The sequence below is a fragment of the Fistularia commersonii genome, chromosome 10, assembly GCF_037954325.1.
Source record: "Fistularia commersonii isolate RoL2024-O1a breed Wild chromosome 10, RoL_Fcom_v1.0, whole genome shotgun sequence".
Taxonomy (NCBI): Eukaryota; Metazoa; Chordata; class Actinopteri; order Syngnathiformes; family Fistulariidae; genus Fistularia; species Fistularia commersonii.
The window spans coordinates 15,095,432-15,123,156 of NC_141293.1; the positions used below are offsets into that span (position 1 = coordinate 15,095,432).

Below are 27,725 nucleotides of genomic sequence, written 5' to 3' on the forward strand. Positions count from 1 at the left end.
TTTGTTTGCCCATCACTGCTCGATGGCGCTGACCGAGCGTCACTCCCGGTCGAGGAGGGGATTCTTGGGACTGCCAGCTAGTCGTGAGCACCAAAACAAGGAGCACTTATTCTTCAGATAGAATAGAAGCCACGTCAGTTTTGTTGAAATACTTCCTTGTTTTCTATTTTGAAATAGATGCGCTTACGCTACATTAGTTGTGGCAACGCTGTTTTGCTACCGAAAAACATTATTCCCAATAATGGTTGAGTCCGGTAGATTTTGCAGCCACTGACGATTGCGCATCTGGATTTGGCTTAGCTTGCTAACAAGCTAGCTAGCAACAATCGGGTAGTGTTAGCCTTAGCCAAGGAAGCGCTTGGCAGTTACTAGTTTATAACTGGCCATTTCAGTAGCTGTCAGTCTAGGGGTGATTACAGTTAGTTTAGCTCATGTTGTAGCTACGAACAGAAGGAACGCCGGAAATGTAAATTGCCGTGGTTCCAAAGAAACGGGAACTGGTAAGTGGGATGCTAGCTAACGGCTCCGGCTAGTTAATGGTGTTTGGTTTGCCTATCTGACTTCGCACTCTGGATTGGCATTGTCGTTGCCTGCACTCCATTGCTGCCGATATAAGGAGGCCATTAATTTACGTACAGCTGTAACTTGCTTTTTTCCCATGCATGCAACATTCCGTATCCGGAATAGTTTGATGTTAGTGAGCTGTATCTGGCTAATAAGCCCCCTGCTAATTCGCCACAACCTGTTTTCAGGTTCATTCTAGCAGTGTAAGGCAGTGTAGTTTTGCTTGCTGTTGGTCACTTCTTTATAGTAGTGCAAATGAGTTTGCAGTCAAGAGTTCCTGTTGACAAACTGTATTGCAATGAACTCAAATCAGGATGGCTGAGCTGCTTGATTTTATTTTGAAGTAAGGGCATCCTTATATCCTTGATTACTATTAATTGGTATGGTTTACTCTCAAATGACTCCGTTGACCTTGTTGAAATTGCACAGTATAAATTATGATCCTACTGTAACCGTTTTGCAGAAAAGTGTCTTAAAGAAACCATGCTACACTTTATCCATTTCTCTTCCTTTTCTCTTAAACCAGGTTGTCCCAGTGATGGCCTCCCCTTTCCCCACCTCCTTCGTCCTGGTTGCGTTGTTGGCAGGGTTGCCTGTGTCCCAGTCGGGTGACTGCAAGGGTCACAGGCAGGTTCTAAGGGGACCACCTGGCCATGTCACAGATGGACCCGGAAACTACTCTGTCAACGGAAACTGCGAGTGGCTTATCAAAGGTGCTTAGAGCCAAAATAATGTCTTTTGCACAGGACTCCAGATAAAGAAGGAACTCCATTTATAATAGGGGTAGGCACATCTTTGAGGTCAGTTGCACCAAATGATCATTTTTATCACTTTATATCCAACAGCGCCTAGCAACAGTCATCGCATTGTCTTGAACTTCACCTTTATGGACACAGAATGCACCTATGATTACCTCTTTGTTTATGATGGAGACTCGTACCAGAGCCCCCTCCTCGCCAGTCTAAGTGGCAACACTCTACCACAGTCAATTGAGGCAAAGTCTGGCAAGGTAACTCATTTGAACCTCATGACTCAGATGCTTGAAATATGTGAACGCTAATGTTGAATTCTTTCTTGGTTTTAGATGCTGCTTCATCTCTTTAGTGATGCTAATTACAACCTCCTTGGCTTCAATGCAACCTACACTTTCTCTTTGTGCCCTGGAGCCTGTGGTGGTCATGGGCGCTGTGACTCCTCTACGTCAAAGTGCCATTGCCATCAGGGTTGGGGGGGACCAGCTTGTACAGTCCCTCTTTGCTCACAGGCCTGCTCTGCACACGGCCAGTGTGACAAGGTAAGCACTTTTGTCAGAAATGTTAAAGATTGATTTCTGTGTTAAGAAGTCCTGGTGGTGCCGTAGCTCTACAACCATTGGTCTGATATAATTCTCTCCCTCATTGTTTTATCTCAGCGTGGAGATCATTGTCTATGTAACCCAGGTTCTTTGGGTCATAGCTGCCAGCTTAGTTTCCATGATGACAATGGGGCGGGGCAGTGGTGGCGTGTAAGTGAGGGGAGCCCCCACATCCCTCCAAGGATTGGTTCTGCAGGTGTCTACCTGTCCTCGACTGGAGCTATGTATTTGTTTGGAGGTGAGAGAACCTTTTTTTCTTTAGTTTTGTTTATGAAATGTGTATAGATTTATAGTTTATAAAATGAAATTCCAGCCTGCCAGTATAACTACATGCACAGAAAAATCAAGCAAAAAATCATTCAAAATATACTTCGTAGTCGGGTCGCCACAGCGAATCAACTTTCTCCATCAAACCCTATTCTCTGCATCCTCCTCCCTCACACCAACTAACTTTGTATCCTCTCTCACTACGTCCATAAATCTTCTCTTTGGTCTTCCTCTAGACCTCCTGGATCGCAGCTCCAACTCCAGCATCCATCTACCACTATATTCACTATCCCTCCTCTGTACATGACTGAACAATCTCAACATCTAACTTGTGAAATTCAAAAAATACTTGAAAATATTAATTATAAATCTTCAATACATTTTTGAAAAAGATTCACACAGTGCCTATAAAGCGTCACAAATTGTCTAAGAATTTCTTTAAAAACCAACATATATCTACAAATAAGAAGAAAGTCAGCATGGTGTTAAGCTTCATCCAATTTGTAATGATGTGTCAAATTATAGATGCTGTGTAAAACATGGGGACCAAAGAAAAACTTAGGCTTCTCCCCTTAGTCTATTTATTTCTCATTTACGTTTTTGATTGCCGTTTGTCATTACAGGGTTTGATCTGAACAGAGCTCTTGGTGATTTGATCAAATACAACTTCACAACCAATCAGTGGGAAAGCAGGTCTTATGGTCACGCTCCAGTAAGTGGTTAAGGATATACACAAACACGCCTAGTGTTTCTTTCTGTATTCGTTTGCAGTGTGCCTTCTGCTAGCTTTTATTGGTTTGCTCTGCAGTTCTGTGAGTAAACACTTGAATTGACTACTTAATCAATCTGTAAAACAGTCGTATTCATCACTTTTGTTGTGTGTCATAGTTTAACAATGAAATTAGAGTATTTTCTTGACAAAGTATCATTGTTTTACTCCCACTGTTTTATTAATGGGTCTCATACAGTCATCTGTTTCTCTGCTGGGTATGAATGCTCACATGTTTCTGTATTTGTTCTGAGTCCTTGCGTTTGGCTCTTTAAAATGTCCAAATCTACTAGTTGTGATGAATATGTGGGTGGTCTGCTCAAGTTAATTATTTTCATGACATCAGGAATTGTTTTTATTTTCATTCTATCCCTAATTTGAGCTTGAACATAGTTTCGTTCCATGTTGACAGGCTGCCCGTCATTCCCACACAGCCATAGAGTGGATGGGAAATATGGTTATCTTTGGGGGGGAGCTCGCAAAGGGCTCCCTGGCTAATGATGTTTGGATGTACCGGCCACTCCAGGACAACTGGCAGCAGCTTGGCTTTTCACATCCAGGTGGTGCTCCCAAACTGGCCAATCATGCTGCAGCTGTAGTTGACAGTTATCTCTATGTATTTGGAGGTATGTATCTTATGTCTTGCGTGACAGTTGAAATTCATCAAAACTGTAATTTTTGTTGAGTGATAAATACAGTGCCTACAACATTTTACCTATTCCATTCCTACTGCTTGTCCTGCAGTCAGGATTCCGAGTGTATCCTAGCTGTCATTGGGCAAGACAAACAACTATTCACATCTGGGCATTTTTCCAATGTGTCAAAACCTTACAGATTGTATTCCAATTAACATCCTGAATGTTCTTTGGACTTTCTGACTTTTTGTGGGAGTGGAATGGTAGAGAACATGCAAATTCCACACAGACCCCCCCCCGAGGGAATTGAATCAGAGTCCTTCCTTCTGTGAGGCAGAATTGCTAACCACTGTGCAGCCACCTATGCTTACCTCCTATCCATTTTTACCCATAGGACGCACAGAGGAGGACATGTTCTCATCCTCCCTTTATCGATTCAGCCTGCGTGGCTCTGGACGATGGGAGACAATTCATTCGACTGGTGGGAAACCACCAGCCACTGCTGGTCACTCTATGGTGTTCCACAGCCCCTCCAGGACCCTGCTTGTTTATGGAGGTCACAGACCCACCACTGCTCGGTAGATACACTCTTTTGCAGGAGGTTATCTCATAAACAGGCGGTGCTCATTTATACAGTAAAAAATATAGGAGTAAGAAGTTCATTTCTTTGATATACTTAATATGTGCCTGACCAAAAACATGTCAGATGCACAGCACATTATCAGAGTTCTTCTCTAGCATGCTGAGAGCTTGATTACACTTTCTTTTAGTGATTATTTTATATTATCTTGAGAAGTGTGTCAGGCATCACATCAAAATGTGTGGAAGAAATCCCTAAAATTCTTCAGCTTTCTGAACAACTAGTTATTTTTCAAAACTTCAAGGAACTGTGTTTGTGATCAAAGTTTGGTAACATGGGCCCTAGACTTTAAAAAAAGTAGACACAAGATGAAAATGTTAGAAAAATAAATCAATCCCACATTCCCATCTTGTAAAAAACAAGAATAAGAACATTCTCAATTAATTAATGCGAATTCAGGAAGAGAACAAAAGCAAATATACACAATATTACTTGAGTCAGTAGCAGTAGTGTTCCCAAATCATGCAACATTATAGCCTAATTACCTATTTTTCATTGCACAGTTGTACAATGAAACTAGAACCCTTTCAGGAGTGAGGCAAAGACAAGGTAAAACATTGGAAGTGACTTTAAGTTGGTGATCTTCTGGCCTTTTTCTAAGCCTATGTGTAACTGAAATGACATTAAGATACACTTAAAGAATGATTGGTCAGATGAATGAAGTGTCAGTGATCACATGACTCAGATCAGGTAAAAGGGGTGCAAGGCGATAAAAAACATAAAATAGTGATGGTAAGGGAAGTTACATATGAAATAAAAGTACAAGTTAAATTTAGGGTTATTCTCAGCCATTCCGACATTAGGAGGAAAAAAATCTGGCAAAGCATCAGGGGCCCTATTTTTCCAGTATATGTCATGAAACTTTCTCTGTCACTTCTGATAGATGCCCTTGTATGATTCTTAAACATTGTTTTCTGCTGATTTCCAGTTTTAAGTTGGCTTGGATTTATTTTGGCAGTGCTTTTGTAAGAATAAGCAGCAAAGGTAGAAATAATAAAAAATAATGTGATAATCATAAAACCCTTACATTCAAGATAAGCAATGTTTTTCAAACCATATAGTGCAAAAGTGTATTTATTACCCGCTCATTTTTCAATTCAGGTTCAGCGTCAGGGTGAACAACACTGACGTATTCCACGTAGACAGACGGTTCTGGACATCCTTCCGGTCTCGGTTTCCTACAACGGGTCCCAGAGAGAGAGCCTTCCACTCCGCGACTGTCATTGGCAACTACATGGTGGTCTATGGTAAGTAGCAACTGAGGGATGAGCAGCAAAATCAGTTGCAGTGCATTATGCCGCAACACTTTTTTCTGCCGCTTTTTTTCAGGTGGAAATGTTCATATTCACTACCAAGAGGAGAAGTGCTATGATGAAGAGATCTTCTTTTACCATCTGGGCTGCCACCAGTGGGTGTCAGCAGGGGAGAGATGGTCCCTCAGTAAGTTACTTATCTTTCACTCAGCACAATTGTCTTTCTCATCCTTGCAATAATGTGAGAAAACTGTTTTTCTTCTTCAAGACGGGGAGTCTGTGAAGGGGCGATACTCACATGTTGCTGCCGTGATGGAAGGGCGAGTGCTGCTGATAGCGGGGGGTTACAGCGGTGTTGCTCGTGGGGACCTGGCAGCTTACAAAGTCCCTCTGTTTGTCAGTAGCGATCAAGGTGATAGGGTGAGTCAAAGTTGTTCAGAAGAAAACAGAAGATCTTATTATGTAGATGAAGAAAGACACACACATTGGTACTGGAATGACACTATGAATTGACCAAACACAACATGGAACAACTGAATATCTGTGTCTGGGGGTTGCTTTATCAGGATGCTGTCTGTGCTGAGGCACTGGACGAGAGCATGTGTCTCAAGAACCCCGAATGCAGCTGGTGTGAAGGCCGCTGTCGAGAATATCAGCCCACTAATCCGGTAACACAGAACATAATGGGTCTTTAATCGTAGCGCTCTTGAAATTGGACTTGTGACTTAAATGGAGCTAAGTGACAGTGTATAAGACTGACTAATGAAATTCATTACCTTTTTTTGTGAACAGTGTGGCAGTACCGGTTGCCTGGGCCTGGCACGCTTCTTGTCAGATTGTCAATCCTGTCTGGTGTTCAGTGGCACTCCAGCCTCCCTAGCCCGCGCACCTGGGGAATTTGGCTGGTGTGTTCAGAATGAATCTTGCCTACCTGTGTCAGGTGAGACTTAGGAAGGAAGGAGGATAAAAGTGATCTGAGTGTCAGGCTGACAGAAAAGATGTTGGGAGTTGGCATGGGAGGGGCGAGACTCATGTTGGCTGTGTCTGAGATGAAACATTGTGATTTTCTACATCTAGGTGTGACTGGCCAGGCAACTCAGGCCATGATTTGACTTGCCTTTTCAATCACAACTTATGTTGCTGTAGTGAGATCATGTTGTTTTACTCCTTTTCAACACACGGCAAATTAGAGTCGCTGCTTATGTTCATTTCAGTGCAGTAATGCATTGAGCAAAATGCTGTTATGAGATTTTAAGAGGTCACATGTTTTGCTTGTGTGCTGACCTCTCCCTCTCGGTCTCACAGAGCGAAGTGCGTGCCGTGTGGACCAGATCTCAGGGGCGTACGGCTGGTGGGGGGAGCGTACCCTTTTCCTAACCTCCCTCCACTCCTGTCGCACCGAGAACTATGTCCCGGGACTGCACCTGCTCACCTTCCAGCATCCCCGCAATGACTCCCAGCCTGACAAGGTACAGAGTCCAAATTTCAAGTGGTAACTGTACTAGTTGTGGTTGTAACTCCTTCCCTCTACTTATCCTTCCTTCCTTTCTTCCTTCCTTCCTTCCTTCCTTCCTTCCTTCCTTCCTTCCTTCCTTCTGTATGACTTAGACACTGATTCCACTGAAGGGGTCTATCCTCTACATGAAAAATGTTTCTAACATTCTTTTTATTTTAACATTCATGTTTGTGCTTTTGTCTTTTCAACCTCTTGCTCACCTTTCTTTTGTTTTTCCTTGTCTGTTTTGCAATGCCCTCGTAGAGGATTCCCTTTTTATGAAGTTTGTCAAGCTTGTGAAGTTTATAGAGAATAGTGCTTCTGTTGATGTGTTTCCACTTCCACCTGTCCTACATCCTCTTCACTGTTCATTAGGTGTCCATCCTCCGCAGCACAACCATCATTCTTAGCCCTACGACAGAGATGGATGTAGCCCTGCAGTTCAGGGGCTTCATCCACCCACTTTGGGGGGCTCCACCGCCTGCTCCCCCTCCCACTGAAACTGTCTCCATGTGGGCTCGCATCCAGAGACTCCACTTCGAGGCCCGAATGGCGTCGGGGCCCAACTCCAGCCAACTGGTGAGAAAAATTATATTCAAAAGGTTTTTCTGTTACGGTCTGGGACTCATTTCAAAAGCAGTAGATAAAAAGATACATTCAACCGATCAGCTGAATTTGGTTGGCAATGAATAAAACAAGCATTCCCACAGCATACAGACAACACCAGATCTTTTCCTGACAAAATCCCATTTCTTCAAATAATTTATCTGCTTAATTTCATCTTATTTATACTGCAGCAGGTGTTCCCTTAAGGTGCTGCACAATGTACATATTATTTAGATGCTGATTCACTACAAAAGAGGCTTTGCAACATGTTAATTCTATACATCCAAAAGGCTACGGAGTCCAGTGAAATGACATTTAACCAATTGCAAGTTTTACTCTAAGAATTGAGAAATGTCGTCTTCTTTTCCTTTTGGCTTTTCCCTTCAGGGGTTGCCACAGCGAATCAAACTTCTCTAGCTAACCCTATTCTCTGTATCCTGCTCTCTCCCACCAACTAACTTCATATCCTCTCTCATGACATCCATAAATCTTTTCTTTGGTCTTCCTCTAGACCTCCTGCCTGGCAGCAAAGGAAATCCATGTTACATTTACAAACCAGCTAGACATCCAGGGAGACCAGGGTCAGGAGAAGTAACTGCCAGAGGAGAGAGCCTGAGTTGTGTGAGGATGGAGAATTGACTGATGTCAGCTAACAAACAGTAATGACATTAAGTGTAGAATCGTATATTGGGCCTCTGTAAAGCTGGTAGTGGTCGTCTTACAGGGAGAAGTGAGAGACTTAGTACTGGGTACTGGGAGAATGTTTATTTATCAGCTTGTATCGATTGTGTAATGATTGCCTACCATTCACATTTGACATCTTTCACCACAGTTAAGGAGAAATAATTTATCTCTAGAAAGAAATAGTATTGTACAGATAATACAGTGTATCTGACATGTCTAAAATATATCCATAGTCGTACCAGTGGGTGTTGGGATTAGTGATATGCACTAGGTAGCAGATCATTTGCTCTCAGGCCAGCAGACAGTTTTTCCTTTAACCTTGATTGTGCACAAACACTCACAATTGGATTAGAATTTAGCACTTCTTTAGCTATATAATTGTTTTTTTTCCTTTGGATCAATGAACTCAATAGTGTTTTCATAATGCTCTCATCAGCAATGAGTAGGCTACATGCAGTGCAGCAGCATATAGCACTTGTGAAACAGCAGAATAACTGATCTGCAGTTTTTTCAAATAGTACAAATAGTGATAAGGCAGAATCAAGATGTATGAGAACACTATGTAGGAAAAAAGGGAAGTTTTCAGAAGCTAAGTTCAAAACATCCTATTTTTATTGCATTGTGAACTGACATTTCAAATTAATATATTTTGGCAAGTCTGCATTTGAAATTTTGTGAAAATTTCGACATGCAAATTGCATTTGCATAATATAGCTAAGGGATTGATTTATTTCCAGCACTGACTCAAACGACTCAAACCTTTCTCCACTTTATCTTTGCTTCCTGGCAGGAGGTGGTGGGTAGTTGGGCAGCTCAGCAGGAGAAAGAGCTCAAGCTGCTGGCTCGTGCAGATGGGAGTAGACTCTTCTCTAACTTGACAAGGGGCAACCATTATCTTGTTCAGGCCGAGGGTTACCTCAATAACTCAGGCTCGGGACAGACCAGTGAAATGGCCCTAACCTGGAATAGAACTTTGCCTGGAGGGAGTGTAAGTACTGGCAAATTAAAAAGTTCTCCATTTCTGCAAGACAGATACTTTCTGCATAAGCAGTTAGTTGAAAAAGAACCCAAAGATATTCAAAGCCAATAAACATATGAATTATCTTTTTATTTAATCATGTTAGAGTACATCCACACATGGCATACATAATTGATATTTGACGTTACACTGTGATTTCTTTCCTTTTCATAAAGCAAACTTACCTAACTCTCTCAAACCGATCTACCTTTTCAGGAGATATCCTTCCTGTTTTTAGAGCCCTACCGCTCAGGCTCCTGCTCAGGGTACATGTCCTGTCTGGCCTGTCTGTCAGACCAGTCTTGTGGTTGGTGCCCTTCCCTGTCCCGCTGCCTGTTGCGGGGGAGCCCTGACCTAGAGCCATGTCCTGAGGCAGAGAAGGGAGCGGGGCAGCGCCATCTACTGCTGGCACCTCAACACTGCACATTGTGTGAAGAGTATAGAGACTGCTCTGCTTGCACTCAGGTACGTCACTCAAAGCACCATCTAATACTAATTCATTTTGTTTAGTTGTATTATTGATGTGAGTGGAATTCTATCAGGGCATTTAATGACATTGGCTTTATTTCATCAATCCCCCAACCTCCCATCCCCCCCATCTAATTCCACTATTCTTATAAGCCACCTGTCGTGTCATGCAATATTTTTCTGAAATATTTGCTTGGGCAAAAAATTATAACAATTTATAGTGTATGAAAACTATTTATTTTTATCAGTGTTATTAATTAGCATAGCTGTTTCACACATAAGACTATCTGTTTTATGCTCTCACCCCTTGAAACGAAAGACATTGCTTGCTGACAATGAATTTTGCTCCATTAGTAATTTGATGCCAAGGCAAATTTAATATTTTCTGTTCTGCACCAAAGGCTTGGATAGGGAAGAACTCTCACCATGCTATAAAATCATGTCATTTGCTCAACAGCTCATATGAGCTGGGGCTTTTCTATACTTACAGTTCTAACAAAGACTTGTACACATTGCTTTTGCCACCACTACATTACACATTTACACTAGCAGTAAATCATTTTTTTATTAGGGAGGCTATACAGAGTTTAAAAAGCATTCAAAGCAAATACAGACTGTGAAATATCCATATATGTAGTTATTCTGACATAGCTCATATTCATGCCAGTAAGATGGAAATCAAATATAGATCTGTAGATCTCTTCCTTTCACCAGATATATAGGCTAACAGGTTCTGTAAATCAGATTCAGAAATACTATAATAAAGGTAAGGATAAAATATGACTAGTTTCAAGACACATCAATAACGAAGTTAAAAAGAGCAAATACAACCAGATATAGGTGACAGTATTTAGATAGTGTGGTGTGTGATTCAATGTTAGCGCATGTGGAGAACAAGGGCAACCCTCCCTACATGAATGCTCCAATGTAAGTGAGTTTGAGAGACTGCCATTAATCTTCATCTTTGCTGTTGGATTTGCATATATTGCTTGGAAGGCCTTAAGAGTTACATGGAAACTCAATATGCCTAAAACCACATATAGAAGGTCCACCTGACTAAGTGAAACGCCTTTCTCGTCTAAACCCATTACCATCGCTCGCGTTTTTATATATTCCATGTTATATGAAGTGTCTGTATTGACTGTCTTGGTTGTATCTCTGATGGATAAATCCCCTCTTATCAAAATGGATGAGCGATGCTAAAACTTCATCTATCATTCTGGCTTATTTGGCACAAATATTTCATAATCTGCACACAATACCAATCAGGGCTGATATTGTTCGCAGTCTGTCTTTTGGAAATAATAGCTCTAATCGATGAGGGGGGATCTCTCCCCTTTTGGGTATCCAAAAAATGTATAGTACATTTTTAGAATCAGCGGTTCATAGAAGAATTTGTTTCAATCAGCAATCAATCCATCAGAGCCTGGGCTTTTATGTGTTTCCAGTTATCACTGTAACCAGAGCTTCATTTTGAACCAGTGTCACAACTTACTGAGTTGTGGTTGCGAGTATGACTCATCAGTATCTTCAAAATTTTGTTCAAATATATATTGTTTTCTACTGGTTGGACAATGCTTACTTTATTGAAGGTTTTTATCAGCTTATCCTCTCCTCAGTTTACATCCTCTTAATGTAGCTCATTCATCTCGTTTTGTACTTTTTGATTGCAGTGTGTTTGTCTGGCTCTGTTCTATCATCTTTTTAATATCTTTTTTTATTCTTTGAGGTATTTAAATTATTGAGCTTCTCTTGTTTGTGTTTCTAAGTAATGTGGATAAAGAAATTATTTTCCCTCTTAGTATCACTTTTCATGCATGCCACACATCATCATTCTCTTTATTGTAAGCTTATAACGCCTAATTTAGTTCTTTTTTATACCAAGTGATTATTTAAGATATTTGAATTCAGTTTCCATTAAGTGAATTTTGCTTTATTACTAATACTAATTTTATTGGCTAGTGGTCAGAAATATCAACCCCCATATTATATGATTGGATTCTTGCCTTGTCTGTCTTAACCCTAACCCTCAAATAGATTGATTGTGGTACTGCAAATAAAAATGTAAACTTAATTAAAACCAAAAGAGTCTGGTTCAAGGAAAAAAACTTAAGTGCAATGTTTCTTAAGAGCCCTTTTGGGGGGGAGCCTTTGTTGCGTTATAGCAAATTTACCCCAATATTGCATTGGCTTAAATGATTAAAAAGACTTAATTACTGCTGTGTGTTTGAATCACTTATTTTTGCCTGCAGGATCCTTATTGTGAGTGGCAAATAAACTCAAGCAAAAAAGGGGACTACCAATGCAGTCGAAGAGGAAGGCTCGATGGCTCGATTCGTAACCCACAAGGTTGTCCAAAAGTCTGCAACCAGTGAGTCATATACATTGCTTCCTGTGCTAATAATTGCAAGAAAAACATTAAACTGCAAAAGCTGAAACCTAACTTTTATCTATTTTTTCTTCTTCAAAGGAGGAAGACATGTAGTGAGTGTCTCTCCAACTCGAGCCAGTGTGCGTGGTGTGAGTCGGCCCAGGCCTGCTTCTATTTTGCTGCATATCTCACAAAATACCCCTATGGAGAGTGCAGAGACTGGTATGACAGGTAAAACGACACTCTAAATGTTTTCTTTTTTTTTTCTAATTCTGAGTCAGAACACATTTTCAATGACAAATACGGTGTTCAGGAACACTATATTATTAGGTTATCTAGAAATAATTAATTGAATTGAAACAATGAAAACTTTGTTCAAAAACCTGAGTCACTAATCTTTGTTTTCGCTTTTTTAGTGTTCATTCGGTTCCCCAGTGTAAACAATGTTCGGCCATTTCCACATGCACAGAGTGCCTGAGAACATTCCAGTGTGGCTGGTGTGGTGACTATAATAATCCCACAATTGGAAAGTAAGTACTATAAAGATGGATAATAATACTTATAAATAATACTTGGGAGAAATCTGCTTATCACATATTTTTCAGTAAGTCGTCAATAACTTTTGTTTAATCAGATGGCAGAAATACATGTGACTTCATTTGAGCTGTGATTTCTCTATGTTCTAAAAAAATATTAGATGTCTGAGGGGAGACTGGGCAGGCATGGATGACCCTTCTGTCTACAATTGCAGTGTGGCTGTAGCTGAAGCAAGGGCTGCAAAGTAAGACATCCAGCACAAAATCACAAAAACTGTTTTACGGAATAGGGTATTGTGTTGGATAGATAGCTTTCCACTCAATACACCACAGCTGGCATGTATTAAATCTGTAGCTAGAAGTTAAGTTAATTAACGGCATTGGCGGCAGAGACTGTATTTGTTGGCGGTATGGATGAACGGGAAAAGCGGAGAACGTCCTTGGTAGGAGAGAGATGATAGTTTTTCCAAAGCTTTTTGAAGACTAGTCATATGGGTGGCATACGTTGATTATTTGATATAACCTTGACTAAATCTTTAATTATTTATTTATGTATTCATTGGATACTTACAAAATGTCGTCCTTTTTTTATGTTCAAACCCTCAATTAATCCATCAATTTAAAGTAGATATCAATTGAAAGTAGATATCATAAATCACACATCTTTTAAATTGCCATGTCAGGCCATTGAGCGGCATGGTGGCGTAGCGGTTAGCCCCACACCCTCATGAAGGACCCTGGTGCGATTCTGACAGGGTGTCTTTCTGTGTGGCGTTCGTATCTTGTCTACTTGGGTTTCCTCCCTCAGTCCAAGAACATGCTGCAGGTCAATTGGGAAAAATTGCCCAGATGTGCGAATGAGAGAGTGAATGGTTGTCTGTTTGTTTATTTGGCCCTGCAATTGACTGGCAACCAGTTCAGGGTGTACTCTGGCTCTTGGTGGCAGCTGGGACTGGATCCAGCGTCCGCCATGACCCTGTGTAGGATAAGGGGAAGGTAATGAATGGATGGATGGAAGGATGCCAGGCCAGCCTCTTTTAACTTCATAATTTCGAAATATTGCTATAAAAGAAACCCTTAGATACATCAATATATTTTGGCTCTCTTAGCAATTCATTTTTTATCCGTTTCCACTTGTCCAGCCCTGAGCCTCAAACCTCAGCTCCTCCTCGACCCCTGGAAATGGATATGGAGCTCGAGCACTTTGACAACATTGACAAAGATGCAATCTGGTCCTATCCAACCTGCCCCGATGTAGAAGAATGCAGACTGGGTCTGCATAACTGTCACCCTTTTGCCACATGCATCAACACGCCTACCTCCTATGAGTGCCACTGTGAAAGAGGCTACACAGGGGATGGCACTCTGCACTGCAACCAGACGTACGTCGACTTTTTGTTTTTCGGTTTGGCAAAATTGCTCTTCCAAGAGAAATAACTGACAAAAAACAAAACCATCAGGTGCTACAACGAGTGTCGAGAGGGTCTATGTAGCGGCAGCCCACGGTTTGAGTGTGAATGTTCCCTCGGTTGGACCTCGGATCCTGCCACTTTGGTTTTAAGTGGTGTTGAATGCGATGTGGACTGTGGCTGCAACTTCCATTCCACCTGTATTACAGCACCAGGGATCTGTGATGAATGCCAGGGTGAGACCTTTGTAATTTCTTTTTTTGATAGCTTTATTTTGTTTTAACTCACAAAAAAGATGAGAGTTTCAACTCAGAGATTAATCAATCAAGCAGATTTGAGCAGCATAAGACACTGAAAGTCTACTGTTTTTTTACATTTGCTTTATTTTCCTGCTTATTTTCTCAGATTGGACAATAGGCCCCCACTGTGAGCACTGCCGTCCCGGTAGCTTTGGTTCAGCCCTGGCTGGCGGCAGCGGCTGTGTGCCATGTGAGTGTAATGGCCATGGCGATCCCCTCCGGGGTTATTGCCACAATCAGACGGGCCAGTGTTACTGTGCACATAATACTCAGGGTCCACACTGTGAGTCCTGCTTGCCTGGCTACTATGGAGACCCAAGGTAAGGAGTGAATTTTGTTTTTTAACGTTCAATAAAAGTTTGTCAGCTTTGTAATTTAGAATGATTTATCTTTCTGATCATAAGCACAAAGATTGTGAGGGAGCTTGGACTTGATCGCAGACGTCTTCTTTTCTGTCTCTTAGGAACAACGGCACATGTTACCGCCAGTGTCAGGGGCGGTCTGTGCTGCTTTCATCGACCTCGTCCTCTACCATCCCACTATCCTCCTCCCTTGGATGGAGAAGTGGTACGGAGGGAAAAGTAGGACTTTCTCATTGCCTCTGGGTCCTGTCAGTGACAGAGAACCTGAGTCCTTGCCTCCCCAGACAGCTATGCCCCCCTGTGGCCCTCACTCTGCACCCAGACTCTCATACGCATTGTAAAGTAAGTACAAACATGAACCGCATGTAAAATTCATTATGCTTGGAACCTAACTTTTTTTGTTGTCCTGTAGCATCAGGAATTGATGATGGTAATTATCTTATTTTTGCAGAGTTCCTATGTTTATGTATTTGATGGCCTTCCGCGATTTTTGGCCAATGGAGTTGTACATTCAGATCACAACCTGATAGGGGCATTTTGTGGCACCACAAGGACTAAGCCAATCACCGTAGAGGCCACATCTGGTATCTTTCCCCGTTATAATTTTCAAAATAATACCCAAATAAAATATTTAACCTAATGGGCAATACTTGCAAAATGCAAGCGTTGAAGTATCTATATTCAGCTACACTTCTACTCATCCATCTGTGTAGATATGGAAGTCACTATGATTTCATGCTATTTTTCCTTCCTCCACCACCAGGGGTGATATCTGTGTACTTTGAGGCCAACGTTTCTTCAAACAAACCTCAGGGTTTCAACGCATCTTTCTGGGTGCGACGTTGCCACCAAGGTGTCGATGATGGCGATGAGGGGTCACCTGCATGCCCAGGGGGTGCCCAGTGCCAAGCAGGGCTTTGCCAGTGTCCTCTGGGATATAGGGGACCCTACTGTGACCGTCAAATGTGTCCTCAGGATTGTGGATTTGTAGAGGGAAGAGGAACTTGTAACATAGTAAGTCACATTTAAAGGCATATTGACAAGCATTCACTGATTACAAGGGTGTTAAATAGCATGCTTTGATTTAATTTTGACAAATTCTTGTTGAAATCTTCTCGTTGCAACTGCACTTAGATTTTTTTCCTTGAAAACGTTTCACCCTTCATCTGAGAGGCTTTTTCACTTCAATAGATTTTGAGGAATTTTATGCATATAATTGGCAGGGTAGTGGACTTGGGGGGAGGGAGTACCAAGAACCTGTGGAGCTATTTGAGGACCACAGTGATGTGGTGGAGAGAGCGGATTCTAGTGATGATACAGCCAGCTGAATCCTGGGCCAGTTGATGTGTAAGGAGGGATTTTTGAGGGAGCCCGAAAAGGAGAGTTGCAGTAGTCCAGATGGGAAGTGACAAGACTGGACAAGGATGGCGGCAGTGTGGGGTCGGGGGTGTGGTAATGGAGGGGCGGAGAAAATTGATGTTTCGTAGGTGGAAGTGGGCAGACCGGGTAATATTATTGATGTGGGATTGAAAAGATAGCGCACTGTCAAGGATGATAAATGATGATAGAAAAGCTTTTGGCTTTGGGTAAAGTGGATTTTGAATCAATGAGGAGAACATCGATTTTGTCACTTATTTAAAGGAAGTTTAGGGGGAACCAGGTTTTTATTTTTTTTGTATATTTTTATTTTATTTATTTTAACAGAAAAAGTCTCTGAACAAAGGAGGGGGGCACGATCTTTTGTCCCCCTTTTGTAATCTGTACTGGGATCCAGTTGACAGATCAACTAACACACCAGGCCTATTTGCACCCTCCAAACCACCCAGGAAGATCCACCTCCAAAATCAGTACCCGGTGACTTGCACTTGAACCTCAGTGCAAGTGATCTAAAAGGTTTCTCTCCTTTGTTTCACATAGTTGCATTTTAACTGTACCAAATTTTAACTTGGGTAAGTCCCCCGAAGTTGTACCTTTGTTCCCCCTTACAACACCCCATTGACACAACAACCTAGCCTCTGCAAAAAACTCTCATTAACATTAGTCATTGCAATGACCAACCCCCAATCATGCCATCAATATAGAGAAAACTCCCCACTGAAGAAGCCTGTTGCATAAGAGGTGAAGCATCTTCAAGGGAAATCCAAATTCAAGTCCAGTTGCCATGAAAAGATTTCAGCAAAAATTATCCATGATGAGGATGACTGAGAACCTCCGTTGATGTGAATTTTGACACAAGTCAAACTCTATTTCTCTGATAATTTAAGAAGCTCTGGTTCCGGAACCAATGGATATACACTGATCGTCAGTACATTTTGTTCGTCTCAGTCCCTAGGAGTGTGTGTGTGCTCAGACGGTTGGGCCGGCTCAGATTGTTCTGTTCCGTGGGACACCAACAGTTTGGTCTGGGAAACCCTGCTGGACACACAATTGACAATGGTACAGAAATGAGCATGTTTCCAACACATAACAACATAATGATGTACATTCCCCCATAAAATAATTAATCTATAACATCGATACACACTGTACCAACAGAATCAGGCTCATAGATTCCTCCACCGATTGGGCCACACTATAGTGTCTGGACCACAAGGCAACCTCTGGATGTACGGTGGGCTGTCTCTGTCAGAAGGGATTCTGGGAGATATCTACAGGTAAGAAAATATTGTCTTAATATTTAGGAAGTTTAGGCAAAAGCTATTTTTAGCAGTCACCATGTTGTGAAATCTTATCAACCATGTATAAATGTAAAATGATCCACATATCATGTTGGTATAGGTATTCAGTTTTAGAGCGTCGTTGGACTCAGATGTTGACCAGCACAATGGATGAGGGTTCCTCTCCTACCCCTCGCTATCACCATGCATCAGCACTGCTTATCGGTCATGAGTCTGGAATCCATGGAGCTGGTCAAAACTTCATGCTGGTGGTGGGTGGTGTCACTAAGACGTCTGTTGCAAGAGATTCTTGGACTCTCAATCTCAGCAGTTTAGTTTGGAGAGAACATAAGGTATACCCATAGCTGCAGATTCTTTGTCAAAGTGGACAATATTTGCAAAATCTTACATATTACCTCATGCCCGTTTACTTTTATTCTCATGACAGAGCTCAGTGCTTCCTTCAGTGGCAGGGCATACCTTAACTGTACGTCGAGACACCTCTGTGCTGTTAATAGGAGGCTACTCTCCGGAGAACGGATTCAACCACCATCTTTTGGAGTTCAGTACTTCTACTGGAAATTGGACCATCGCCCCACACACTGGAACGCCACCTACAGGTTTGAGGCCTTCTTTTTCATTCTTGTTGTGTACATGGTGTTTACTATTATTTTAATTAAACCACAGTTTCAAGTAAGATTGGCATTTACATCAAGTAGAGTTGTATATATTGTCAACAGATGGCAAAATTATTGAGAATTTATTTAAATGTTTCCCTCTTACATTCTGAACATAGGTTTATATGGCCACTCGGCAGTCTACCATGAACAGACCGATGCCATTTATGTCTTTGGAGGCTACCGTTTTCACGTGGAGACTGTTGAGCCTTCAGGAGAGCTTTACAGTCTGTACTACCCAAACCTCACCTGGTCTCTGCTGGTCCCATCACAGGGTAATAAGGTGAGAGTAGTATTCTATCCCTTATCACCCTTCATTGGCCAGTGAGCCAAAATATCCTAACCATTTCTGTTCAATCACTTCTCCGCACAGCCCCTGTCACGTTTCTTTCATGCCGCTGCCCTGATGAAAGACACCATGGTCATTGTTGGGGGGAGGACGGAAGCTGAAGACTATAGTAACTCTGTATCCCTTTACCAGATTAACTGCAACACTTGGATCCAACCAGGTAGCTGTCTCAATGTCCTTCTTGAGCTTCAATCATGAATCATTGAATCATTCCCTATATTGTACCATGAACTTACCATGATACAACCTTTTCTCAGTCTCTGCAATAGGTGATCCAGTTAATCGGTCAGTGTCTCTTGCCATGACGAGTTGGGATGGTCGTCTTTTCCTGTCTGGTGGCTTCAATGGGGTCACCTTGGGAAGACTTCTGACTCTGACTGTGCCATCAGACCCTTGCACCCTGATGCTCACACCAGAGGCCTGTAATACCACCACTGGCAGTTGCATTTGGTGCAGGGGAGGCTGTGCATCTTCTGATACAGCTGAAAGGTAATAGTGAGAGACACATTGTCAATTTTAATATAGAGCTGGTTTACAAGTACTAGGGGCTTCTTAGTCTTATCTTCGATTCTTTTTATCAGAATGGGCTGTTTCGTGGGGCAGTCTCCTTGCTCCCCAACTCCTCGTCAGCCAGATCAGTGCCGCAGACTTAAAACTTGTAGCGAGTGCCTCGCCCGACATCCCAAGACATTCTCCAGTCCATCAGAGGTAGCACGGTGTAACACTCATACCTTTTATTACTACCCCAAATTAAGTTGTACCGTATTTGTTAACTAAAACTGCTCAATTCAACTTCTAGCTGGCTTTACAATGTAAGTGGTGCACCAATTGTCCAGAGGGAGCTTGTATCAGCAGCTCCGTCAGTTGCACTTCGGAACATGACTGTCGCATCAACCAACGAGAGATCTTCCTCTCCAGCAACTGCACTGAAACCAGCTGTGAGGCATCTGACTGTCCAAAGTGCACAGCCTCTGGGAAATGCATGTGGACACGCCAGTTCAAAAGAACAGGTACTGACAATGTTTTTTAGGAACTTTCAAAACAGGTCATTAATTTTGATGTAGTTCTATCACAAATATAAAGGCCTGTACAACCCACTCTGCACTACTTTGATATGTGATTTATAAGTCACGTATTATCTGTCTTCGGTAAGGGGAAAAATGAAAAAGACTGTCTTTTCGCCTATGTTGGCATGCCAACACTCGCTGAGTGAATTAATCATAATGGAGTTTTTCATTGGCCTGCATGAAGGAGGTACTTGTTATCCTGAGGCAAGTCTAATTGCTCCCCAACTCAAAAGCGGCCTCTTATTATCTGATTAATAAAGTATTATCTGATCAATAAAGCATTATATGTAGAGTAGGTGGTCAAAACACTTTTAATGAACCATAGAAACCAATGAACATCAATCCATATAATATTTTCTTAACTTCAATACCCTACTTTAGTTAATTTTTATATGCCCTTACCAAGTCAAACTAATAAATTGAACATTCATTTGCAGGACAGCTAGCTTATTAGCTGATGAGCTTTTGCACTCAATGAGTATGTGCATATGCCTGAAATGATCACCTTGGTATGTGGTATGTTAATTAGATCCCGGGTTACCAAAACTTCATTGTCCTATTTGATCAATATTTGTACCAGCTACATCAGAGAGATTATAAAATCTCTAAACATATTGTGATTTATATAGAATTTGAAAAAAACTTTTCTCCACCGCCGCCATTGTTATTTATATTGCCATGCGGTCTGGGTAGTGACGTTATATGATTTCTCTGGTCTCAGTCCCATTAATTTTACCCTGCGCTGCAAAACCATTCATCTGTGTAGAGTGTCTTTTTCTTGAGGTGAAAATGGACTGCTTTTTTTTTCTCCAGGAGAGACAAGACGCATTTTAAGTGTGAATCCCACGTACGACTGGACATGTTTCAGCTACGCCCTGCTCAACGTCTCACCAATGCAGGTTGAGTCATCTCCCCCTCTGCCTTGTCCACCACCCTGTCACACCCTACATAACTGCAGCCTTTGTCTGGGATCCAGAGGCTCTGATGGGGGCTGGCAGCACTGTGTATGGAGCATGGCTCTGCAGCAAGTGAGACATTGAAGTTTAAAGATCAGTGTATTAGTGTTATATCAAAACAATACAAATGTGTGATTGACCTCCCCTGTTTTTGCAGTGTATGAGTCCATCGTTTTTGCCTCTGCGATGTGAAGCAGGTCAATGCGGCCGTCTCCTCTCTGGGGGGGATTCTTGCTCTCCCCAGTGTGCGCAGCTCACCCAATGCTCCCAGTGCATTGCCAGGCCACAGTGTGGCTGGTGTGCCACAAGAGGAGGCAATGGGGCTGGACGGTGCCTGCAAGGAGGACTTGATGGTGAGAATTGCATTTAAGCTGATTTACTCAAGGTTGCTGCCAATGACAGAAAATAAACAGCTAGTCTCCATGTTCTTCCTCCAGGTGTAAGTGAAGGTGTTTGCCCCCTGAGAAATAGCAGCTGGTCTTTTCTCCATTGCCCAGAAGAGGATGAGTGTGCTAACAGCCACCACCACTGTAACAGCACTCAGGATTGCCACGACCTACCCCAGGGATACCACTGCACCTGCAAACAGGGTTACATACTCAGCAGGTGAGATATATATCTGCAATGGATGTTCAATGCATTCATATTTTGCTAAAAGGCACCGTTGTTGTATTATTACATGCATAGAATAAACCCAAGTCACTTTCTTTTCACCCTTTTTCAGTATCTCTGGTCAGTGTGAGCCTGTGTGTGCACAAGGCTGTCTGAATGGGACATGCTTGTCCCCGGGAGTCTGCCAGTGTCATTTTGGCTTTGTAGGGGACAACTGCTCCTCTCAGTGTAGCTGCAACAAACACAGCAACTGTGCCAGCGTCTCAAAACCAGATGTTTGCCTCGAGTGCCACAACAACACAATAGTAAGTGTGGCCAGTAAATGTACACGCATTTTTTCAGGTACATGATTTCCAAATCCAAAGGCGAATTTATGCATTCTCCTTCCCCTTATTCCAGGGAAAGCACTGTGAGAAATGTAGACCACTGTTTGTGGGTTCTGCCAAGGGTGGTGGCACCTGTCGTCCGTGTCGGGAGTTTTGCAGGGGGAACAGTGCGGTATGTCTGTCCCGGGATGAACACAAGAAGGCGCTGGAGAACCCCCACCTCTTCTTCTTAGACCCAAACAGTGTAAGTAGCTGCAGTCTGGGTGTTTCTCTCAATTGACTACAAAAAAGCAATCACGCTGACATGAGAACTTACTCTTATATCCTCAGTACTGTCCTTGTTATAACTCCTTATCCATTTCCAGAGGTTTATTTTTCTTTATTTCTTCATCAGATACAGGACTGGGTGTCTGAGGGTCCCACAGAAGAGAATGCCGTTTGTGTCAGTTGCCGAAACAACAGTGTGGGTGACAAGTGTGAAAGCTGCCTGAGTGGTTACTTCCTACTTCAGGGAAAGTGTGATAAGTGAGTAAAATCCATCCATCTTCCTCCGCATAGCCGGGGTCGAGTCACAGGGGCAGGAGGCAGAAAGGCCCAGACACACCTCAGCCCTGGTACTTGCTCCGACTCTTCCGGGGGGAAGAGGGCCGGCCTAGAGACAGTTCTTCCGGTGTGTCCTTGGTCTTCCCTGGGGTCTACTCCCCGTTGGACATGCCTGGAACAGCTCACCAGGGAGGTGCACCGCATTTAATCTATCATGGATGAACCATGAGCATTAAGGGTTCAGTGATTTGCCCAACACTTCGATAGGCAAGGAGGAGTGAGGGAATCGAAACAGGAGTGATCAGTTCCAAGGATGACCATGCAAACCCCTTGAGCCACACTGTCCTAACAGTAATGTTTACTGTTACATCATAATAGCTGCAATGATACAATCACAACTTTAATGACCATAAAACAAATAGCAATTGTGGATGCTGGGCAAGATCGCTGTTGTAGGCCAAGACATATCCCATGCCCAACCTGCGAAATGAGAGAGCCAATCGTACTTGATCCAGGCCAGCGGTCTCTTTTAATTCAAATACATTTTTGAGCCTTTAAAATATGATTTGATTATTAATGGTGTCCAATGCAATGCTGAAAGACAAGTAAAGAGATGAGTCCTTTATGTGATCAAAGTAAAAGTTAATTTTTGATGTGTAGAGTGTCTCATAAGTATTGATTGATTTATTTATTTTTTTAATTTATTTTTTTTCCCATTCTAGGTGTCAGTGTAATGGCCATGCAGATACTTGCAATGAGCATGATGGCACAGGCTGCCCATGCCAAAATAACACAGAGACATCATCCTGTCTCAGTAGTCCTCAGAGTGACCGTAAGGACTGCTACAGGCAGCAGGTATTCATATGATGTGTTTGAAAGTGTAAATATTTCAAGGCAGGCATTGTCCGTTTATCGAAGCACTTAAATATGTAAGAACAAGTGATGCCTTGTGTTGTTTACTGAAATCACTGAAAAATACAGGTTGAATGACATACTTTTTGTCACACTGTATACAGTTGTTAAATTCACGTCTCATTTGCTCTTGTATCCGTTTCTATCTAAATTTCATTCAGTGTGCCAAGTGCAAAGACTCGTTCAACGGAACACCAGTGAACGGGCGCCAGTGTTATCGTCAGTTCAACGTTGACACCGAGTGCTGCTTCGACCCCACATCCCAGACCAATTGTTTCCATGATCCCACAATTCGCAACCTACCAAAGGGGCGCACTGTGTTCTTTGCGGCTCAGCCAAAGTTCACCAACGTGGACATTCGAGTTACAATTGATGTCACCTTTGGGGAAGTGGAAGTATATGTGTCAAACTCTCATGATACCTTCATTGTGGATGTGGACCGGCACACAGGGATTCATACCATCAAAATCGAGGAGGAATCAGTGACCCGGGGGACCACAACAGACAAGGAATCACCTCCTTCCCCCATAAAGGTGTTTGCTAATGCCTCATCCAGCCTCGGAGGTCCAATACTTTCACATAACCCACTGCAGCTGCAAGCAAAATCCACTGGGGTGGAGAGGGAAATTAGAGAAGAGCTGGCCAAAGGACTGATCACGTACATCACGGTTTGGAAACCGCAGACAGTGCTGATTGTTCGAGAGGTTCGGGATCGTGTGGTCATCACATTCCCTCATGAAGTGCACTCTCTAAAATCCAGCCGCTTCTACATTGCCCTCCGAGGTGTAGGTACAGCAGAGAAACAAGGAGAGTCCCAGGGTCTGTTGTTTTTGCGACAGGACCAAGCCCACATTGACCTGTTTGTTTTCTTTTCAGTTTTTTTCTCTTGCTTTTTCCTCTTCCTGTCTGTCTGTGTCCTTCTATGGAAGGTTAAGCAGTTCCTTGACTTTCGCCGGGAACAGCGGCGTCATATACAAGAGATGACTAAGATGGCGTCGCGTCCCTTTGCCAAACTGACCATATACTTGGAACCAGAAGAGCCTCAGCTCATCTACTTACCTTCCTCTGGTGGCGGGGTTGGAGGCAGCACTGTCTCACTCGCCCATGCTCGCACAGGCAAGTTGGGAGGAGTTTTGGTGGGCCAGAGGGGTAGGGCAGGAGCTGTCTCCTACAAACATGAACTGGGCTCTGGGCCCACCGCCCACCACCAACATCATCTCACCCTGGGCGGGGGCAACAGTGGCCAGCACCTGCCGCTCCATTATCTGAACACACACCACTATGGCAGTACCACTGCTGGCACCCCAGGATCTCATCAACACCACCCATCAACGTACAGCGGCTACCAGCACTTTTGCCGTTCCGACCCCTTTCTGTCTCAGCTGATGGGCTTTTCATATTCATCTTTTAAGGTGGGGCCCATCACCCTTGAACCCACAGATGATGGCATGGCCGGTGTGGCCACTGTCCTCTTTCAGCTGCCTGGGGGTGTCTTGGCTCAAAATCGTGCCTGTCTGGGCTCTGCACTCGTTACTTTGCGCCAGAACCTGCAAGAATATTGTGGCCATGGCAATGGAGGTGGACACCCTGGGGTGGGTGCCGGGCGCAAGGGGCTGCTGGGGCATCAGCACCTTACAACTATGGCTATGTAGGAAACAAAAATGAATGAGAAAATATGACAAAGGTGATGGTAAAAAAAAAAAAAAAGGATCATTTACTCATTAAATATTTTGGAAGAAACAGCGGGAAGTCAAGTCCAAAAGAAAGTTCTGTTGGTCACCTGTGGTGAGTTAGTTGAACAAAGTTGTACATACACTGTATCATGCATTAAGTGTCTTTCATTGTATGATGTATTGCTAAACTATATTTCAAAGCTTCATGTGACTAGCCAGCTGGCTTTTTGAATGCACTACAACAGCTACATGCATCAACAAAACAATGTTGCATTCTGGCTTTTCACTTGATAGGTATGAGCACATTTGACAGTCATTCTCGCACAAAGACTTAAGATGAACTACGACTCAAATTAATTTCACATAACAAAAGCATAAAGTAAGACATCGGTTACTCACAACCAGCATGTCCTTTATTTGCCAAAAGGTGACAATCAGAAGTGATGTTGAGAATGAGAGACAGAGCCAGTGCCACAAAATGAGGTTGATTTCGGATGTCAGTGCAGGAAACAGTCGACGTTGCTTGTGAGATGTTTTTTTTATCTTCCTAAAGACAAGCTAGAATTGTTAACTCTGTATGTGGCAAGCTTTTAAGATTCATGTTATTCTTTAAAAGATGCAAGATCGTTGAGTATAATTTTGTATATTCATTCAGTTCTTGATCAATGGTGTGGTCGGTTTGTTTTTTCTATCCTGCTCATCTGCCTTCTCTTCTTGCCTTGTCTGTGAGTCATCTGACTTACACCAAGATTCACATTAACAGAAATGTGTTATGATGTCCTGGAGTAGGTAAAGACAATAATATACTGTATGTAACCTATTATTATCATTTCGTTAAAAAAAATAGAAAAGATGAAGGATCATTACTCCAGAAGTTTTATGTTCTTGGTTCTATTATAACTCAATGACACAGCAGAATATGTCCATAGAAATGAAAAAATACGTCTTCATTTTGTTAATGTGAAATGTTTGTCTGTTAGGCTTGTTTTGCCTGAATTCTCTTTTTTTAGGCATCCTGCTGACAGAGGTCATTTTATTAATCATAACTACAGACTCGGGGGAGGATAAGTCATGTGTCTAAAATTACGGATAAAAAACGGAATGTACCACATTGGATGTACAATGAAAATGGAAAGAGTTGTCAGAATCTTCTCCTGGTGAGAGATTTGACAGCACTATTCAATGCGATGAGCCCGAATTACACACTCAGTGGTAGGATAATACCGTTATGTGTGGATGCACTTGTTTTTCTTTTCTTTTTGCACTGCATGGAGGCAAGGAGCCCCGGTAATCATGTGAGACACAAAAATGCAGCATCATCCCGAATGGGTTGCAGATGGTGTCACAGAAGAATTCAGAATGGTGCTTTTCGAGAGTTATCAGATAAATCAGAAGGATTTTTTTCAGTGTTTGATTTGAGCAAAGTTTATTCAAATATTCTCATTATTTATAGCAGTCACCCGTGGATAAGCAATTGTACACATTTTCCTTTTAACTTTTGCTTATATCACTGTTATTTTTTTTTTTTTTTTACATACATATTTTGTACATTACCTTTGTTGTTGAAAGAAACGGTTGTACAGAAGATTGCCCTAAGATTATCTGTCTTAAGTTGGATGAAATAAAGTGTTGTTTATAATTGTGAGGTTTTGTCATTTTAACATCCTGGGTAACAGAAGTGAATGTGATTTGGGAAGACAAACATAACTATTGGATGAATAAAAAGGAAATTCCTTGAAACATTAGTCCTGCAGTTGCAATGCTGCCTCATTGGTTGTTACATGGATTCGTCTGTTGAAACAATACAAATGTTAAAAATATTTAAAAGAATTCAATGAAATTGTTTTCGTTGATGCTGGAGTGTAACAATGCACCTCTCTGACAACACCATAAGTCAAACTATTTGAATTTAAATTTGGGTTTATACCTAACTGCTGTTTCATTTGTCCCTGGTTTTAGATGCTTCAAACCTTAATTACTACAGTTAAATGATACTCACCACCTTCGAGTATGTGTCTAAACAAAGTGGTAACAGGAAAGTTACCCTAAATTACAACCTCTCCATGGAGAATACTGGATGACAAGTTTCTGTTTTAATTTCTAATACTATCTTCTACCTTTAAAACTTGTCATACTTTGAATCACTCCAGTGACCCTTGCTGTTTTTTTCCCCTACAAGCATTTGTACATTTTATCTTTTGTTTAGGGAATTGTGCTTTTTACTGATATTAGACATTCTTACATTACATTGCCATCAGTTAGCATTTACTGTTATGTTCTCAAATAGTTCTGCAGACCTTTCCAGTTAAACTGAAAATTTGTCTCAGGCACTACTCATTGATGAGGTCCCTCAAGGTTCCAACATGGGCAATGTTCACTTTTCGTAATACACACTTTCTTCAAGGTCCCACTTTTAAAGAAAATAATTTACTTTTTCTGTTAGATGGTGTGTGAAAACAATAAAGTAATCCTAAACCCTCTCCATCTGAATGGTCCTCTTGTTTTGAGGATGTATCTTTTAAATGGCCCTTGCACTTTGGCTTTTTGTAAAGTAAATGTTTATTTAAACCTAGGTGTGGTTTTCCATCAGTGGTTAGCGCCTCCACCTTACAGCAAGAAGCTTCCGGTCCTGATTGTGACAGAAGCTCTCTCTGTGAACAGAATGCAATCTCTCCTTGTGTCTGGATTCTCCAGTTCCTCCCAGAAGGAAGCAGCAGCTTAATTGGAGACCTCCAGCTCCATTGCAACCCGACTGCAGGATTAGTGGGAAAGACAATAGAAATATGAATTAATATATATTTCTTTATTCCATTGTATTTTACTAATTTCTTCTTGTTTGTACAGCACTTTAATGCCATGAGCTTCATAAATAAATACTGTTAGTGTGAAGGTTGAACTCAGCTGCAATAATTCTGAGAATTATTTTCAATCAAATGTCTTCTCTGCAATATTGAAAAAGCTGTTGTAGTGGAAAAAGAGTTTCTCCAAATTTTGACTCGTTCGTGGTTCTCTCCTTATATCAGGATTGATTTTGAGTTTTTCTACTTGTTTGTAAAGTTTTACACAAGCTGGTGTAACCTTATTTAGCAGATTTCTTGCATCACTGAATTAATGTTATAGACCAGAGGTCTACAGAGCACATGATTGTGTATGTCCCAATATATTGGCAAAAAATTTTTAGCGGTTTAGTTCTGGCTGTGACTGCTTTCAAATTTTTGGATGG

At 42.0% G+C, this 27,725-nt stretch overlaps 1 protein-coding gene across 1 annotated transcript; it reads left to right on the forward strand.

The window, feature by feature from the left end:
- The first annotated feature begins 52 nt into the window (after nucleotides 1–52).
- Nucleotides 53–26,247, forward strand: megf8 (multiple EGF-like-domains 8). The gene is made up of 44 exons (XM_086153956.1): nucleotides 53–500; nucleotides 1,091–1,277; nucleotides 1,410–1,573; nucleotides 1,649–1,858; nucleotides 1,976–2,156; nucleotides 2,809–2,897; nucleotides 3,367–3,580; nucleotides 3,984–4,167; nucleotides 5,331–5,476; nucleotides 5,559–5,669; nucleotides 5,751–5,902; nucleotides 6,049–6,150; nucleotides 6,275–6,422; nucleotides 6,788–6,951; nucleotides 7,353–7,556; nucleotides 9,058–9,255; nucleotides 9,502–9,750; nucleotides 12,006–12,124; nucleotides 12,224–12,355; nucleotides 12,541–12,654; nucleotides 12,822–12,905; nucleotides 13,803–14,042; nucleotides 14,121–14,305; nucleotides 14,475–14,688; nucleotides 14,832–15,072; nucleotides 15,182–15,314; nucleotides 15,494–15,744; nucleotides 17,056–17,166; nucleotides 17,266–17,384; nucleotides 17,509–17,740; nucleotides 17,836–18,007; nucleotides 18,184–18,347; nucleotides 18,438–18,573; nucleotides 18,671–18,902; nucleotides 18,995–19,121; nucleotides 19,213–19,423; nucleotides 20,294–20,508; nucleotides 20,594–20,789; nucleotides 20,874–21,042; nucleotides 21,161–21,353; nucleotides 21,448–21,618; nucleotides 21,769–21,899; nucleotides 22,640–22,772; nucleotides 22,991–26,247. Exons 2-44 carry the CDS (start codon nucleotides 1,103–1,105, stop codon nucleotides 24,479–24,481), a joined length of 8,607 nt encoding a protein of 2,868 aa, XP_086010082.1. The 5' UTR covers nucleotides 53–500; nucleotides 1,091–1,102; the 3' UTR covers nucleotides 24,482–26,247.
- The last annotated feature ends 1,478 nt before the right edge of the window (nucleotides 26,248–27,725 follow it).